At 39.5% G+C, this 16643-nt stretch overlaps 2 protein-coding genes across 3 annotated transcripts in view; both read right to left on the bottom strand.

The window, feature by feature from the left end:
• Positions 1-2117, bottom strand: part of zgc:152774 (uncharacterized protein LOC553526 homolog) — a 20169-nt gene extending 18052 nt beyond the window's left edge. For both annotated transcript variants that reach the window (XM_017434327.3, XM_017434328.3), the window contains exons 1-2: positions 1974-2117; positions 1731-1803 (exon numbers count right to left, since the gene is read on the bottom strand). In XM_017434327.3, the coding sequence (XP_017289816.1) occupies positions 1731-1803; positions 1974-2012 (112 nt within the window). In that variant the 5' untranslated portion in view covers positions 2013-2117. The remainder of the gene's footprint in view (positions 1-1730; positions 1804-1973) is intronic.
• A 2530-nt stretch (positions 2118-4647) lies between these two features.
• Positions 4648-12498, bottom strand: pmt (phosphoethanolamine methyltransferase). Its single transcript, XM_017434329.3, has 12 exons — positions 12386-12498; positions 11398-11569; positions 11040-11195; positions 10328-10464; positions 9941-10092; positions 9631-9819; positions 8939-9028; positions 8738-8827; positions 8433-8555; positions 8159-8290; positions 6287-6403; positions 4648-6205 (listed from the first exon to the last, which is right to left on the bottom strand). Exons 1-12 carry the CDS (start codon positions 12393-12395, stop codon positions 6095-6097), a joined length of 1479 nt encoding a protein of 492 aa, XP_017289818.1. The 5' UTR covers positions 12396-12498; the 3' UTR covers positions 4648-6094.
• Between the last annotated feature and the right edge of the window lie 4145 nt (positions 12499-16643).

The following is a 16643-nucleotide window of genomic DNA, read 5'->3' as shown; positions in this document are numbered from 1 at the left end:
GTCCAGATCTCAATGCTGTAGGTTTTATTTGTGCTTCTGTCTCTATATAAACACAGAGACACGTTAGTCACAGTCTGTGAGAGTCGCGTGCAGTCTGTGCAGCCGTCTGGTGGGAACACGCAGCGCAGTGGCAGGGCCGGAAAGTGGGGGGGGGCAATGGCCCCCTGGCCCCAGTGGTTCCGGCGCCTATGACATTAGCTAATATTAAACCTCTCCATTTTTGTATGACACCGTTTGTTTGGTTTTGAGCTGTTTTCTCCCTGAAATAACATCCTTCAGCCATCACTGTGCGAGAGGCGGGGGACACCCTGGACAGGTCGCAAGTCCATCACAGGGACACAAAGAGACAAACAAGACAAACAACCATTCGCGCTCTTATTCGTACCTAGGGACAGTTTAGAGTTACCAGTGAGCCTAACATGCATTTTCTTGGTCTGTGGGAGGAAACCAGAGTGTGCACAAGAAGAAAATACAAACTCCACTCAGAAAGGCCCAGGCAGGGACATGATCCTCCAACCTTCTTGCTGTGAGGCGACAGCTCTGACCACCGATTAGTCCACAGAGTCATTCCAAAAGTGGACTGATGCGTTCAACAGCCTCAGCACCATCGCCCAATCTAAGCTCGGGACACATATGTTTTTTAGTTGTGAAAACAGTTGTGGTATATGGCGAATGTAACGACCTTTCACACCAGTGTAACATTTCTAAGAATTGTTTTGCCAAAGAACAGGCCTTTATTTGAGCAGCCGTCAGCCTCGCCTGGACAAAGACTGCTGCACTTTTTCTTCACGTTCTCTGCTCTCCGACTGATGTCACGGCCGATAAGGTAGGCCTACTGATAAATATCTGACAGAACATCACTTCAGAAGTCACCAAACTATCCCTTTAAGCTCTGTTTCTCCAATCCGAGACCGCAGATGAGACGCTGATTATTCAGAACCATTCCACCGAACCCCACTTCAGAAACAAACCCGAACCACTGCTGCACACAGGCAGTAATTCGACTTTTCTGCATATGACTGCGCACCACTTCCTATATTACACAGTCCCTAAAACTTTTCGCTCACCACCTCCCCCATTTAAGAACAGAGTCAGGTTTAATTTGCAGCTCGGGAGAGGTCTGAGCGCAGCTTGTGTTTCTGTAACGCAAGCCAAGATGTTTCCAAGTCGCTTGAATCTTTACGCACACGCAGCACGGTGGGCATTAAAACAAGAGTGATGGCTTCTCAACCAAAGTCCTCCTCGCAGTTCCTGTTCGAACCCAGCAGCCAACTGAAGTCGGTCACAGTCTGGGCCAATGGGAGCGCACAGAGTGGAGGACGGCGCAGACGCACGCTTCTTGTCACGCCGAGGCACAATGGGGCCGATTTACAAACACGGACCGAGCGTTTATAAACCCGAGAGCTGTCAGTGAGGAAGTGCGCGGAAACAGCTAAAAATAGCCGCGAACGCAGGAAAGATTCGCAACAACAACAACATAAAAAAACCCGCCTGTTTACTATAAAACAGCGTTAATGTCGCAGATGTGCGCCGCGCAGAGACGCAGTTTCAGACAGACGGCGTAGAGGAGGAAGTCCGTTTTTAACGCCAAACGTTTTAAAAAAGACCCACGGCGGATGAGCGATCGTAGCGAAACCAAGAGTTTCTTTTTTCTTTTTCTTTTTAAAAAAAGCAGAATAGCAGAAGGCGCAGGTGCACAGGGGTATGCAAAGTTGACATGTTTCTCTCACCTATGAGCTCTGCGACCGCGCTGAACGGCCAGGTGTGACTGGTGGAGTTGCTGTTCAGGAACGAAGGGCTCATCTGGAACAGGCCAAATAAGAAACAAAGTGAGTGCACGGTACTCCTCGCGCATTTTGCTTTGGTGTTTTTCTCGCTCTCTCCCACCCTGAAGGGCAAAAAAAAAAAAAAAAAAAAAAAAAAAAAAAAGAAGCGCTAATAATATGTTTGTAATAATACGTGAATAAACTTACGGCGCTCAGGCGAATCCCGTGCTCGCTTAACCTCGCCATGTTTGTGTCAGTGACAATGTTGCCTCTGGTGGTGCATGGTGTTCGCACAGAGCGAAGCAGGTACGTGAGAGGAGAGGAGAGGAGAGAGCGTCCCACAGAGGAAGTCAGCTGAGATCCACTCTATCAACACCCAGAGGGACGGCTGGGGGGTGGAGGGTGGACGGGTGGACGGGTGGACGGGGTGGGGGCTCCTGGAGCGTCAGGCGCGCACATCAGGATCACACAGAAAGTTGGATTTATTCCAAAACCCGACATCTGCCAGTCTGCTGGTCAGGCTCTGATTAGATTAGTCACCACACTGATTTACCTGTTGAACAACACAGATAAGTAAAACAGCCATGAAACTAATAAACTTCTCAGAGCAGCCACAGCAGAACAGATTATAATACCAATGCAAATACTCAGTATTTATATATATATTTATATATAAATTTATTGCCCACATTTTCCTGTTTTTATGATCATTTATTTCCCACGTTTATACTAATTGATTTAAGGTGGCACCGATTTTCTAGCATTTACAATAATTTATTTTAGCCAGTGCAGCTTTTCCTGCATTTCAGGTGATTTATTTTAGGCAGCACAGGTTTTCCTACATGTTCAGTAATTCATTTTCATTAGCACAACGTCTCCCACACTTATAGCTTTCCGTTTTAGGCAGCACAGCTTTTTCCATATTAACAATCATTAATTTATATATATATCTTTATATACCTATATATGTATGTGTGTGGAGTATCAAAACAGAAATGTAATAAATAAATAAATAAATAAATGCTTTAACAGATACCCCAACCCTTGTTTTATCAGTGCTTTTACGCAATTAAAACACGCCTCAATAATTAAACTATGGTGAGTGTTTCAGTATGTGGTGTGAAAAAAGAAAAGAAACCAAAACAAAAAAACAAGGGTTCAGCTCACGTGCAGCTCGGTGTTGCAGGAGTTAGGAATTGTTTCATGAATAAGCCTCTGTTCCTTGGAAAAAAAACAAAAAAAAAAACATGCAAATTTCTTTGGGATTGCAGTGGCTCAGCTAAATTCACAAGAGGAAGAAACATAAACATGTTGAAATACAGGACTGGGACAAAAAGGGACGATTTTTCTAAATAGATGCGTGCAGCATAGAGGCTGTTATTGTTTCATCTACTCAATGAAATATAAATGAAATGTACAATTAATGTGTCACTGTTTCATTTTGAATTACTTTTTGATTTTTTTTCTGCTAAAACTTAAGTTATTTTACATCAACTATGCCAAACTTGTATATTTTTATTTATTTCCACATATATTTAAAATTTTAGTTCAGTGGAGGCAATAATATATAAATGACAATAAAGACAATCATGCTCATCATCAAAGTTTTTGTTTGCTGTTGAATTTTTTAATAGTCATAATTTATATTTCTTTACTGGACACCAAACAGTCAGGTTTGCCATCATGAATGAAGCACACACAGAGCAATCTCCACAACTCATTTACAAACTTTAACCCTAAACGTGGCCACTTTTAGCATTTCAAATCTAAATCTGAAGCGCAGAAAACTCAGCGGGCTTTTTGTCAACACGTCACGTATCACATTTTCTCAGACACACCTTTCTTCTTGTTATGATTTACTGTAAAAGTCATGGCATCCTCAGGTAATACCAGCCCAGCAAACATTTGTACTCTGATGCAAATGAGGTCAAATTATCCCTGAAGACAGTTGAGACAAGTTCTTTAACTGTCTCAAGTCTCAACAATCAGTTCTATTAGCCAGAAAATGATCAAGTTACTGTTTTAGGCCTTTATGTATTTGGTTTGGTATTTATTGCCTGCTGCCGAAGGTGAGGCAGTAATGTCCGTGTTTGTTAGCAAAATATCTCATGAACCACTGGATAGATTTTAATAACACTCTCAGCATATAACACCCTTTCGTTCAGGCCCTGCCTCTGTTTTTATTTTGTCAAGCCCTTCGCACCCAATCATGTCTGAGGTAGGAGCTTCCGACGTGGGGGCAGTGTTATCGCAGCATTCCAGCATGGGTCAGAAGTTTATTTCTTACATTGTTTCAGTAAAGATTATCAGTAAAATGTGTCCTTGAGGAACGGAAACACAGAGTGCTAGAATGTCCTGACAACCCTTTCATGGACTGACCACAGCAAAAAATAAAAAACAAGAAAAAACTTCTTTCTCCACTGGTCCCTGTTATAAGGAAGGCTCAGTTTCCTCACTTCTCACGGGGTTTTGCAACCTTTTCACTGTTTACAAAACCCACAGATCCTTTGTATCTGTGATGGATGCAGAGGCCAGATGCTCCTGATGCAGTCGACTGTCTGGCTTTGAAGTTATAAGCTACAACCTGTAACAAAGGCGTAGTGAGATTTATGCCTGCTGCTTGCATTCAAACTGCAAACTGTCTAAAAGTGTCCAAGGTGACAAAGACTAGGAACACTTTAACTGCAGCTTGTAAAGGTTTGTTTTTTTGGGAACACATCTTGTGAGTCTTGTTTTGTTCTATGCAGCCAACTGCTGTCATCCAGTAATTTGGTTGCTCAGTTCTGCTAGAAGCCAGGACAGCTGAAAACATTTTATAATTATTATTATTATTTTTTATGCAAGGATGAAGAAGGTGTGCAAATACAATTAGAACAAGTAATTAGTTTAAAACATTTTATTTTTGATCAATTTGCACTTCAATAAAAAAAAGAAAAGCATGACATCATTATTAAATTATGGGTGTTTTTTTAAGTAACTGACAGAAACCAGAACTTGTTTTTCAGGAACTACTGTGTCAACAATAAGAAAAGCCTGGAAATGACGTTCAGTTTGTTGCTGTCATGCAGGCTAAACAGACGATCTTGTAGATCCAGAAGATCTTACTTTTATGAGCAGCTGCTGGTGGGATTTTTTTTTTTCCACACCACATGGACGTGTAACTTAGTGGGAGGAGGAATGTGTGTGAAAATTGGTGGTGGTGTTTTCAGGTCGGGGCCTTGAAATACAAGACTGACAGGCTTTTAACCTTTTAATTGTGTTAAAAACTAATTATGTACACAGATGGAACACACTAATCCTGTTTTTTTATTTTATAGGCTAAATAAAATTGGTTTAGATTTTATTAGAGCTTGCCTGAAGCTTCTTCACATGATTATGGAGGAGAAAATGGTGATACTGTAATGGAAATGAATCAGTTGAGCATTATTCCTCCTACAGTATTAATAGTCCAGACTCCAAAAGGGTCATAAAACAAAACAATGTCCAAAGATTTGCTTAGTTTCCTAATGGACTTAATCACATCTGGACAAAACGATGGAGAGCTGTTTGTGCAATGGACAGGTTGAGAGGTTTACTCATGCAACCAAATCCAGGAGCCAGCTGTGTGATCCACACGCCGTCTGAGTTCCTGAGGATGATCTCTGGATATAAAACCCTGTTCTGACACCAGCCAGCCTTTCCACATCCAAACCAGACCCACAGCATGCCTGTCAATAACATAATGCTGTGGAAAAAAATGATTTACTTGGAAAAGATAGACTATCTTAAAATAAATGCCAAGCATTCCTTGAAGAAATGCATATCGCCCAACACCTTTAATGCCAGAGTTTAAGATCTTCTTATGTTGAGAAATGATGGAGTTTCTGCTTTGGTCAAACCTTGAAGATAATGTAATGCACAACCTCATGTGATGTAGCAAAATCCTGCACTCAGAGTACTTTCAGCTGCAAACAAATCAAATTTTAGCTCAATGTCTGTAAAATTGACTGACTTGTAGCCATATTTGTGTTGATGAGCTGTGGCAGCCATCTTGAACTGGACTGACTCCAAATGTTTCTCACGTGTAGATGTACATCCAGGGATTGCTTTTTGAGAATTTCAATAAAATTCGTCTGGCGTTTCATGAGAAACAGACGGACAAGGGCAAAAACTTTATCGCCCACCTTCTGCCTCTCGGCAAAAATAACAGAAGGGGCCCAAGTTTAAAACAAGTTGGATCCCTGAAATCTTTCTAAAATATGTCAAACAGCTGTGTTTAACCTTTACTAAAAGACAAGAATTTTTTTTTTTTTTCTTCTATTATCGCCTCCATTTCTTGTGAAAATCACTCAGTTTCTCTTTGCATGAAAGAGTCCCCATCGTTGGTCTCCACTTTTGGAACGTTCCAGTTTTTCTTTCCATCCATCAACTATTGCAAAATAATCCTCTTCAGAAAACTCCTGCAGGGAGGGGGGAAATGACAGCTATGTTTAGAAACTCTCCAGAGACAGCATGACTTGATGTGCATTGTAAATACTGACCTGAATAAATTCATCTTTCATGTCCTCTGCTCTCTGCAGCTCAGCCTCGATCACTTGGATAAACTGGGTGGTCCGGTCCTCCACTTGGACGCTGCAGAAACCAGCTTCCTCAATGAACTGGACGGTGGGACAGGGAGAGGAGGTCAGGTAGAGGGAAAACAGCACCACCTACCGATAGGAGATGAGTAATGCACTTCCAAAACATGTACAGTATAACCCCACCAAAAAACTTTGTTCTTTGTGATACCTTATAACCCCATGTGTCACAAAAAGTCATCAGTTCAAAGTGGAAAAAACTTAAGATTAAACAACAGCACATAATCTGTCTCACTAAAAGACTGAGTGGACCTTAATAAAACCACTTCCTGGAAAATGATTAAAGACACACACGTCCCAAAAATAGAACATGGGCTAATTTCTACCCTAGTGGAGAACATTATTAATGTTAGCATCTCTCTCCTCATTTTTAAAGCTCCAAAGAGTCAGATATTAATGACACCAGGAGGTTTGAGCATTTAATAAAGATCCATCTTCTTGGTGGATATTTATTCATAATATTAACATGGGTACTTTTTAATTTAGAGCGACAGTTTTACTCCCGATGATTTTACATTTTCCACTTTTTAACCATTCCTGTAACTAGATCCCAGTTGCACTGAAACACTGCCTTTTTGCTCAGTTCCTGGTTGTCGTCTATTTGCAGCACAGCTCTCGTCATCAGAAACACCATTTCATCCTGCTAAATTTAGATTTGTCTAGCAGGACAAATGAAGTGAACTTGAACAAGTTAATCCAAGTTTGGAATGGGAAATACACAAATTAAATCTAAAAAACCCCACATTTTTGTTTAGGTACTTTTCCACAATACAATAATTTGTCAGCATGCTCTGCATCATACATGTTTAAGATTAATTAAAAGATCCATAATTAGTTTATTTAATTTACTACTTTATTTAATCTACGGAATATTAGACGATATACGCTGTAGAGGCCTTTGATGAGTTTGAGGGATTGATAAGGAGATGAACTTTGACTGTATTGCTGATTCGTCGGTCATACCACAGTTCAGTGGAATTGATATTACTGAGGACATGTGGGCTGATAAAAGGCGGCCATTTAGCTAAAAACAATCCAAAGTATCAGTGGTGCGACAGCGGCAACTCCTCCTCTTAGAAACGCCTTCATCACTGTTGACATTTGTGAGTAAAACATTAACAAAACATACACGAATGCAGGTCACTGGAGTTACTCCGTTTTTCAGTGATATGACTAAAACAACTATATCATCCTTTCAAAAAGGTTTGTGATCTAATCATAACTTGAAGTTTCCAAATTTGTAGGAATTGAATTGTGATTTGGCAATAAATAAAATGTATGCAATTTTGTATAAAACATAAATAATCCTATATATTTATTGATTTCATCCTTCTTTCAGCCTTTAACCAAACATTTCAGAATAAAATGCAAAGAGATAAATAAATTATAACAACTATTGGTAACGCCAGAGACATAAAACGTGTGAGACAGCTGTCAAAGAGGATTTTGATGTGATGTGTGAAGTGATTTTGAACACTTCTGGACGTTTTAATCACCCAGATTTTGCCGTTTTTGAATAGAAACAACAATTTCAACATTAAGTTATGAGTGAATGAACATCCCTAACAAAACCGCCATGAGCTTCCAGAGAAATAATAAAAAAAAGAACATCTTGCCTAAAAGTAAATCTTGCATAAACAGAAAGTTTAGAATCTTACTTATGTATGAAATTATACATTTTGTGGTCACATTCTGGAAAAGATGATCAGAGCTTTGAACTCCCCAGAGGTCAGTGGAGTGTTTTTAATAAACCACGAGGCTCCACTGCAGGTTTACCTTGCCGTACTCTGGTGGCGTGTACAGGACGTATCCTCTCTGTTTTACGTAAGCCTCGAATGCTGGAGTCCAGGGTTTTTCTCCGCAGCAGTAGTCACTGATAAGCAGCTGGCCGCCCGGCTTTAACCATGACTGGATTCAGCAGAACAAAGATAGGTTCATGATAAAATGGGAAAAGGAAAGGGTAATCGTGATGTGGCAAAAATATGTGCTTTATTTAGTTTCTGGATTTTTTTTTTTAATGAAAACAAAACAACAACAAAAAAACACTCACATGGAACTGTTTGAAGAGCGCTAACTTGTCATCTATGTGCAAGATTGTGTCTCGGCTGTAGATCACGTCGAATGAACCTTCTGGAAACGTCCTCCTGGTGGCATCAGCTACTTCAAACTGCACCTGAAATAAAACAGTTTTCTTTATAAAAACTTGCAGACACTGTATAAAGTAAGCTACAGAAGCAGATAGTGCACACATTCTCAGACATTCTCAGACATTCTCAGACAAAGCATTAATCCGTCTTTTAGGTTTGACTTTAAACCAAAAAAAAAACACAAGGAAGAAAACAACATTATACATACTGATGGCAACTTCTCGCTTCTCGCCCTCTCCATAGCGATGTCAACCATGTTGTCAGACAGATCCAAACCAAGAACTTCCACCCCAAATGTCTGGAAAACGTCATCATCTTTTTGATTTGTTGTTTGTAGACATTCTTAATCACACATAACCAAGCTGTTAATAGTAACACACTCCAGCTTGTAGCAGATTTTAATTTTTACCCTGGCCATGTAGAAGTCTCCTCCACCAATACCACAACCGACATCCAGAACCTTCTGTCCAGGCCTTAGGTTCAGTAGGTCCACAAACTCCTGTCAGTACATTAAAGAAAAAATGTTCAAATTGATTCAAGTTAAATTAAAACAAAGTTTACAACAGTAATGGCAATCCATGGTTTCAGTTTGTGGTTAAGCAGTTTATTTATATGTATTATTGTTACTACGCCACATTGAAGGAACCCTTATACCACTATGCTGCCACCACCATGCTTCACTGTGTAAATCTTAGTGGCCATGGGATGAGCAGGGCTTGTAGTTGAAGCTTTGCGACTTCAGATCATTTAATTATTGTTTATGCAGCTTGAGTCATCTAAATATTATTTGACAGATTCAAAGAAAACTTTGTTCTGGTTGTTTTTCCATAAACCCCTCATGAACGGGTGCTGCAGCAAAGACTGCTGATGATAGGTCCAAACGTAGCTCTGTTAGAGTTTGCTTAACGTTCGCCTTTTAGACTCTTAATGTCTGTTTAATAAAGACTAAAATCAGCCTGAGGCAAATGAGAATCTGGCAATTTTTTACCAGTATTTCATCATGTGTTTCATTCAAAGATCAGAACTCCAAACGGGAATTTCTTCTGTATTCCTTTTGAAGTCTCTCTTATCGTCAGTCTTTCTCTGAACTCTGTTCAGTACCTTAGTGGTGCTGGGTCCGCCTGTGCTGACATAGCCGGCTCCAAACATCTTCTCGTAGCGCAGGATGCCTCGCCTGGTGTACTGCTGGTTGTCCAGGAACTGCTGGAAGGTGCTGAAGCCGTTCTGTGGGTTGGAGGAGCGGGGCACCTTCTGCAGCAGCCAGCAAATCTGATTTGGGTTGTTTTTCATCTGAAACAAGAGGATTAGGCGATAAAGGGAATATGGACCTTGCACAGCTGCAGATTTCTTAAAAAAAAAAAGAAAAAAGTTAAATCCTTCAATTGCAGAACAGTTAAAAATGTTGCAGTACCTCGACGTAGGTCTGAACTTTCTTTTTAACCACAATGTCAAAACCGAACGTTTTGCTCCCATCTGGTGCCTCCACCTGTACTGAGGTTGCCAGGTGAGTGTACTGGGCCTCGCTGCGGTAGCAAGTCGGGTCAAAGTCTCTCTTGCAGTCCCCTTTAAAACAAGAGGAAACAAGTCAGTCTCTGCATTGAATCTATAAAGATAATCTGGCTCCTGCTGCAAAACACCGTGACACAAACGGTGGTGCAGAAACAAAAATGTAAACCTGAGATTTGACAGACAGGTTCTATTTTTAGACAGATATTTTCTGATTGGGATTCAGTTGGCATAACTGTCAAAAATGCTGATTTCAGTGAAAGAAAAAAAGTTTTAGTGTTCAGTTCAGTACCTGAGCGGTGGTTGCAGGACTCTCTGAAAAAGAGGAAGCCACCGGGCTGCAGCCAGTTCAGCATTTTCTCCAAACAGGACTTGAGCTCTTCATCACTCAGGTACATCATCAGCCAGTTAGAGAAGATGAAGTTAAAGCTAAAGAAAAAAATGCACATTATGTGAGGGATGGTAATATTTTTCAAGTAAGTGAATATTTTTTAACACAAATGAGAAAAGAAAAACAGACACTACATGAAACCTGTTCTTGGTCTGATATATTGGTAATCAAATGTTTCAAATAAAGCCAAGATGATGATTTTAGAGGAATATTGTGTCCTTCACTATCATAGCTTACATCAAAGAGGTAATAAGAAATGCCAAACACAATGCACATTTTATTAATTAACAATAAAAATTATATAAATGGGAATAATATAACTGAAGATAAGTCCTAAAACAGAAACTGCAGCCAGGTAAGTGGTTCTAAAAGTTCTGTTACTGGATCACCAGAATGATTTCACTTAATTCTAAGCAAATTATACATTTATAGAAAGCCATTCAATACATGTCAACACACTTTGCACAGTCTGATGTGCCCCATCAAACTGTTTAGGTATTTACTTTACTGCGAAAAGTCAAAGATTCACAAAAAAGCAGCTTCATCTTCTCCGTTCTAACATTCCACAAACTGCGCAGTTTGTCTTTTAACGTGAAATAATATGAACACATACCTGAGTTGGGGCAAATCCAGCTTCGTTACGTCAGCTTGAATGAAGGTGGCGTTGCCACGGTGACCATTGTCCTTCCTGTTCTTCTCCACAAAGCTTTCCATGAAGTCCACAGCCGTCACGTGGGCAGCCATGGTCAGCAGGCGGCTGGTGTAACGACTGTAGAGGCACAGGGCAGGTTTCTATGTAGCATATGTCAAATGCACTTCAGTCGGGCTACTTCAGCTAACAAATTCCCATAAAATTACACGGTAAGCTTGCTCTGTATTTTAAAAGCATTGCTTATTTCTAAAAAAACTAAACAAAGCATTGAATAAAGAGTATAAAAAGTCAGCTCCGTTGAATGCGGCTGGGCTCTCACCCGATCCCAGATCCCAGCTCCAGCACTCGGCATCCAGCCAGAGGAGGCAGCGTGGAGAGGATCTCCGGCACCTCCTGCTCGGTCAGCTCCTTGGCACGAGAATCCAGCATCATCTCCTCCACCGTGGCGGCCTTGGAGTGCTCCTTCCAAAACTCTGTCATGTTGCAGCGAACTGTCGAGCACGCAGATGAAAATGGCAAAAATAACAGCTGAGCAAACCCTAATCATATCATTATAGGAGACACTTTCTAAAAGCTTTGTCAAACAAAAACAAAACAATTGTGGGAAATAAATGCATAAAAATAGGAGTGCTGTACAAATCTACATAATCTGATTACTACACCAGGAACAGGTCATTGTGTAATTTGAAGGAGAAGTTTAGAAGGACTCCTGCCAATGGAAAAATACAGACTTTATGTCTCTCTGTTAGCTGTGTTTATTTCAAAACTAACTTCTGTTACAGTTATTCAGTTTACAGGTTACAGTTTACCAAGTCTGGTTATTATTACACAACTGAACTGAGATTTCTGAATCATAAATCCCTACAAAGACACAGATTAACCATTAGTCAGGATGGATCAGTGAATCTTTAAACAGAAGTGATGTCACAATATTTTCCTAGAATCAATCTGCTAGTTTGAATAAACTGGTATTTTCAATTTCCTCAAAAGGATCCTTGAAACTGCAAAAAGCCAAGAGAGCGTTTTATTTTCTATAATTTGTACAGATGGAAAAAAAACCCAAAACAAAGTCTGTGTGAAAAGATGTGCTAATTAAAAGGTTAAAAAGCAGCAGAAGTGAACACAAAATTATTTCCTGCGACGATAAAGTCGAAGTGATATCCAGGAAGATGAAATGTGCTTTTTGCATATTAAAGCTGCAGGAGCTGAGTGAACAATTGCAAGAAAAACAACCCAAAGTGTGGCGTCATCATTTGCACCAGAAATCCTGCCAAAGTGTCCCATCAGTAAATGGGTCCATTCCATACCTTTCTCCATGGTGCTCTTTGGTTGATTACAGGAGCCTTAAATGAATCTGCCAAACCTCTCCTTGTCAAAGTGTAGGGTTCATCTCCCCTTTAAATAACACGGGACACGGTGGCGCGTGGAGGAGGTGGTCTGCAGGCAGGTAACTGACCATTAGGATGCGCCCAACGCCGGGGCAGGGGAGGGGATGCGCGTGAATAATCAAACAGAGATCGGACTTCCCCTGACAGCGTGTTCTAACCCCCCAGCCCCCATAACAGACCCGAGATAACCGGGATGAATACTCACATCTGCTCTCTGCGACCCACGCTCGCCCGCGTCAGAAAGCGGCACGCGGCTTATTACGCAACGTTGCCTCACGCTGTGAAGGCGGACATGAGCGGTGAGAGGGGGGAAACTACAAACTAATTAAAAAAACAAAAACTAGGGGGAAGTTAATTGAACTAGATGTCTTTTTTTTTTTTTTTGCCAGAGCACCAGTTAATTACACATTAATATCATGGTTCATATGGAGGGGTATTATTAGAGGATTTAAATAAAGGTAAACCTGGGGTGGCCAATTTATGAAAATACTGGAATAAAATTAAATCTAGTGTGAGTAGTCCTCATTTATTTATGATTAAATGAAAATTGCAACAATATTGTTTTGCCTCACAACAACAAAAACTAGCCTACTGTGTGGCTAAATTATTAGTAATGAACTTTCTGGATATATGATGCAACCAAACCTGTCATTTTCATGCTGTGTTCAGTAAATGTATGGCAAGCCGTTTTATCATGAAATAGTTTGAGGGGACTCTCTAAAACAAATACCCATAAATCCATTTTTCCAAGTCAAAATGGACTTTTAGCTATCCAGAATGTCATTCTTCCATTTCAGATTTCCTAAATGTTAAATGTTTTTTCTAGAACAAATGATGTCACCTTTCCTATTCACGTGTATTTGGGCTTTCCATTCTTCTTATCTAAAATGAACATAATTAAAATAGAATTAATACAAGAAGAAACTCTCAGTTTATTGTTACTATTCACAACACTTCAAAATTAAACTCTATCTTTAAAAGTGTCTCCTGTCTGTAGCTGTTGCTCGTCTTCAGTATGCTGCCAACACCATATAAGACGGAATTCATGGTTTCATATCTGCTCTACTGTACATTTCCACATTTTGTTTAACTTGTCCATTAGGGTAAACCTGTTCCTTCAATGTATGAGTGTGTGCAGCCCAACATATGGATTTTTGTGACCATGAGGACTGCTTGCAATAAATCAACAAATCTGTGACAATAAAGCTCCCATTTAATAAAATAATTCTTCTTGTCTTTTAAATAAACAGTTGACGAACCAGCGCATTATTGTTACCTGTCAGCCCGTGGTTCACCTGATCCCAACAGCACATAACTGTGGAGAGGCATGTATTCTGATTATATGTTACAACAGCCTGCCATACAGAAGGAACCGCCAGAACCATCTCCACATTGTTCAGTATTGTCAGCCTGAGCAGTTTGTGTTTATCACTTTAAATACCGAACATATTGAAGTTGTCACAGTTCTCCAACACTGCTGTTGGATCATTGGCTGGAAATGTTTACCATCTGTTGACTCACTGCTTTTACCTGTTTATAGCCCATTTAATTATTATTTGGCCTTGTTGTACAGAGGTTTTATCATTTTGGCTGCTGTAAGGCTCCACTGTACTTTGACCTGGTGAAAGTGAATTTGGCTGTGAACTTTGTCACTGTTGTCTTTCTGCCAAGTTCTGCTAATAACAGATAAAGCGGACAGAAAAAAAGAATGGTACTGGCCTACCTCCAAGCAAATGTGGGTAATTGTAAAAAAACACATTTATGTAAAGCACTTAGTTTAAACATTATAGTTTAAATCTATCCAGAAGTAAGTGCACGTTTGATTGTCACATCACTCTCTGCTGTTCCTTTTGCTGACACATGGTGGCAACAATTTGTCAAAGAAAAACAGAGATTACTGCTAATGAGTACATCATGATTTCAGCACTAAAAGTTGTAACTTTGTCCAAAATCAGCTTTGCAAATACACTATTTTGATTGTTTTGCTCCTTTGAACACCTCCCAGTGTAGCCACATGCATTTTGATAAGAAACAGTCAATAGTGGAGTTAAAAGAACCGAAAACCTCTGACAAATCTGCGTGTATTTGTACGAGAGTGACAAGAACACAGAGACCCGTCGAGGGTCAGAATGTGTTTTTCTGAGAATGATCAAAACAGATTTTCGGAACTTTTTTTTTTTGCTTAAAACTCTGTGTAAGTAATTAGTGACTTATTAAAGTTGTCGTTGACTCATGCGGCGCAGTGCAGTGTGTCAGCGTGTGATCTGAGTGGGTTAGTGTGTTTGACTTGTTGCTTCCTTCCATCATAACCAAAGTTCATCTTGGTGAGACTAAAGCAGATAAGGTCAGTCGGTGACATCAACTCCCACCGACAGATAGAGGCTAAAAAAAAAAAGGCCAACATGGTTTTAGCACATATGTTCATCAGACTTATAGTCTACTGATGGTATACTATATGGTTTTTATTCTACATACAAAAAAGTAGAAAGATTATTTTTAAACCACAAAAAAACAAAACAGGATAAAACAAATTCACAACAAATGTTTTAACTTAAAAGTACTCTCTACAAAGTCAGGTTATATTTTCTTATGTCGATGGTTAAAGTGTCACTAAATTATAAAAAATAGTAAGCAAAATTTGAAACCGGATGCCAACTACCACGTGTGTTTCTTTAATAATGGAAACAGTCGAAGTGAATGAAAAAAGGTCAAATGTTAAACTTACTGCCTATATTTGTTTACCTACAGACTACAGCCGGCCTAATGTAGGTCAGTCATGCGACTCAAGCTTCCTCGTGGTTTTTGGCAGATTCAGCCAAGTGTTTTGTTTACATTGAGTGCGGACCCACATTTTAGAATCACATTCAGTATATCTGGGAAACTACTTGAATAAACTTTTTCAAACTGCACCTTTTGATGCAGTTCAGCCTTTTGAATCATCAGATCTCAGACAAAATTAATCTACTGATTCACAAACTTGTCTATATTCACCCCATGATCAGAAGGCACAAACGTAGGACTTCAAAATCCTAGGGAAAAACTACAGCTGTGAAAAAAAGTGACGATGGCAACACGAGACGGAAAAAACATCAATACAGATTAGTTCATGATGATGTGTCTCTGCAGGAAGTGGAGCTTCTGCTGAATCCTTTCGGCTACAGTGTGAAGAAAATGGGGGAAAAAAAACAAAACACTGTTGGGATAATAAACCTTCTCAGGTTTGACATGATTAACAAAAAAGAATTGCTTCTGAAAATGGAAGTGCAGTTCAAAGAGTCAGTCTGTCTTGCAGTTAAATGGTTGTAAAGAAGTTTAACTCGTACAGAAAATATAACTAATAAATAAATAAATAAATAAATATAATAAACAAATATATGACATCAAACATCTGCAGCTTTATTAGAGGAAGTTGTTGAAGGGTCCTTTCCATAAAGTACAGGGCTTTTTAATAAATGAGTAAATTGACAATAAATAAATAAATGACTGAAACTAGTATTCCTTGAATAAATGCATATCCCTTGATGCCTTGCAGGCAACTTCTTAAACAAAGATCTTGTGTGATCTGTTAGAGCTTAGATTATGTGTTGTAGTCATTTTTATGTTTGCTAAGACTGATTAGATGTAGAGGCCATCTTGAAGTCAAGTTGACTTCAAAAGTTAATCAGCTCCGGACGTACATCAGATGATTCTTTTCTGAGAGTTTCAGTGAGCTCCATCCGGTGCTTCATCAGAACTGACTCCAACAGTTAATGACAAAGTCTTAAATAAAATGTTAGCAAACACAGTACGTGTTGGGGATGACTCTCAGCCACTACCACACCACACTGTAGCTCAATATCTATAAAATTCACAGTGGTATAGCCAGGGGTGGAAATTAAATTTTTTTTACCAGCCACTATTTTTTGTTGTGACAAAAAGTAATTTCATATGCTGATGATGATGGAGGTGGGTGGAAGCAGTTGTGCTGCCCTACAAGCTGAACAACACCTCTTTCTGGACACTGCATGGAAATAACTAGACTTTTCTTATTTTATTTTTTTATTTTAAACCATTAAAAGATGCATATCAATTTATTTCTGTGGAGTGTTTTTGAAGTTTTTTTGTGCTTTTGTAAGTTTTTGTATGTAAGTTGTGATGTTTTTCAGACACTTGCTGCTTTTAATACATAGATCTATTT

This window comes from Kryptolebias marmoratus, linkage group LG9, assembly GCF_001649575.2.
Source record: "Kryptolebias marmoratus isolate JLee-2015 linkage group LG9, ASM164957v2, whole genome shotgun sequence".
Lineage (NCBI taxonomy): Eukaryota > Metazoa > Chordata > Actinopteri > Cyprinodontiformes > Rivulidae > Kryptolebias > Kryptolebias marmoratus.
Note: the sequence above shows the minus strand (reverse complement) of the source record. Positions and strands in the feature narration are given on the sequence as shown.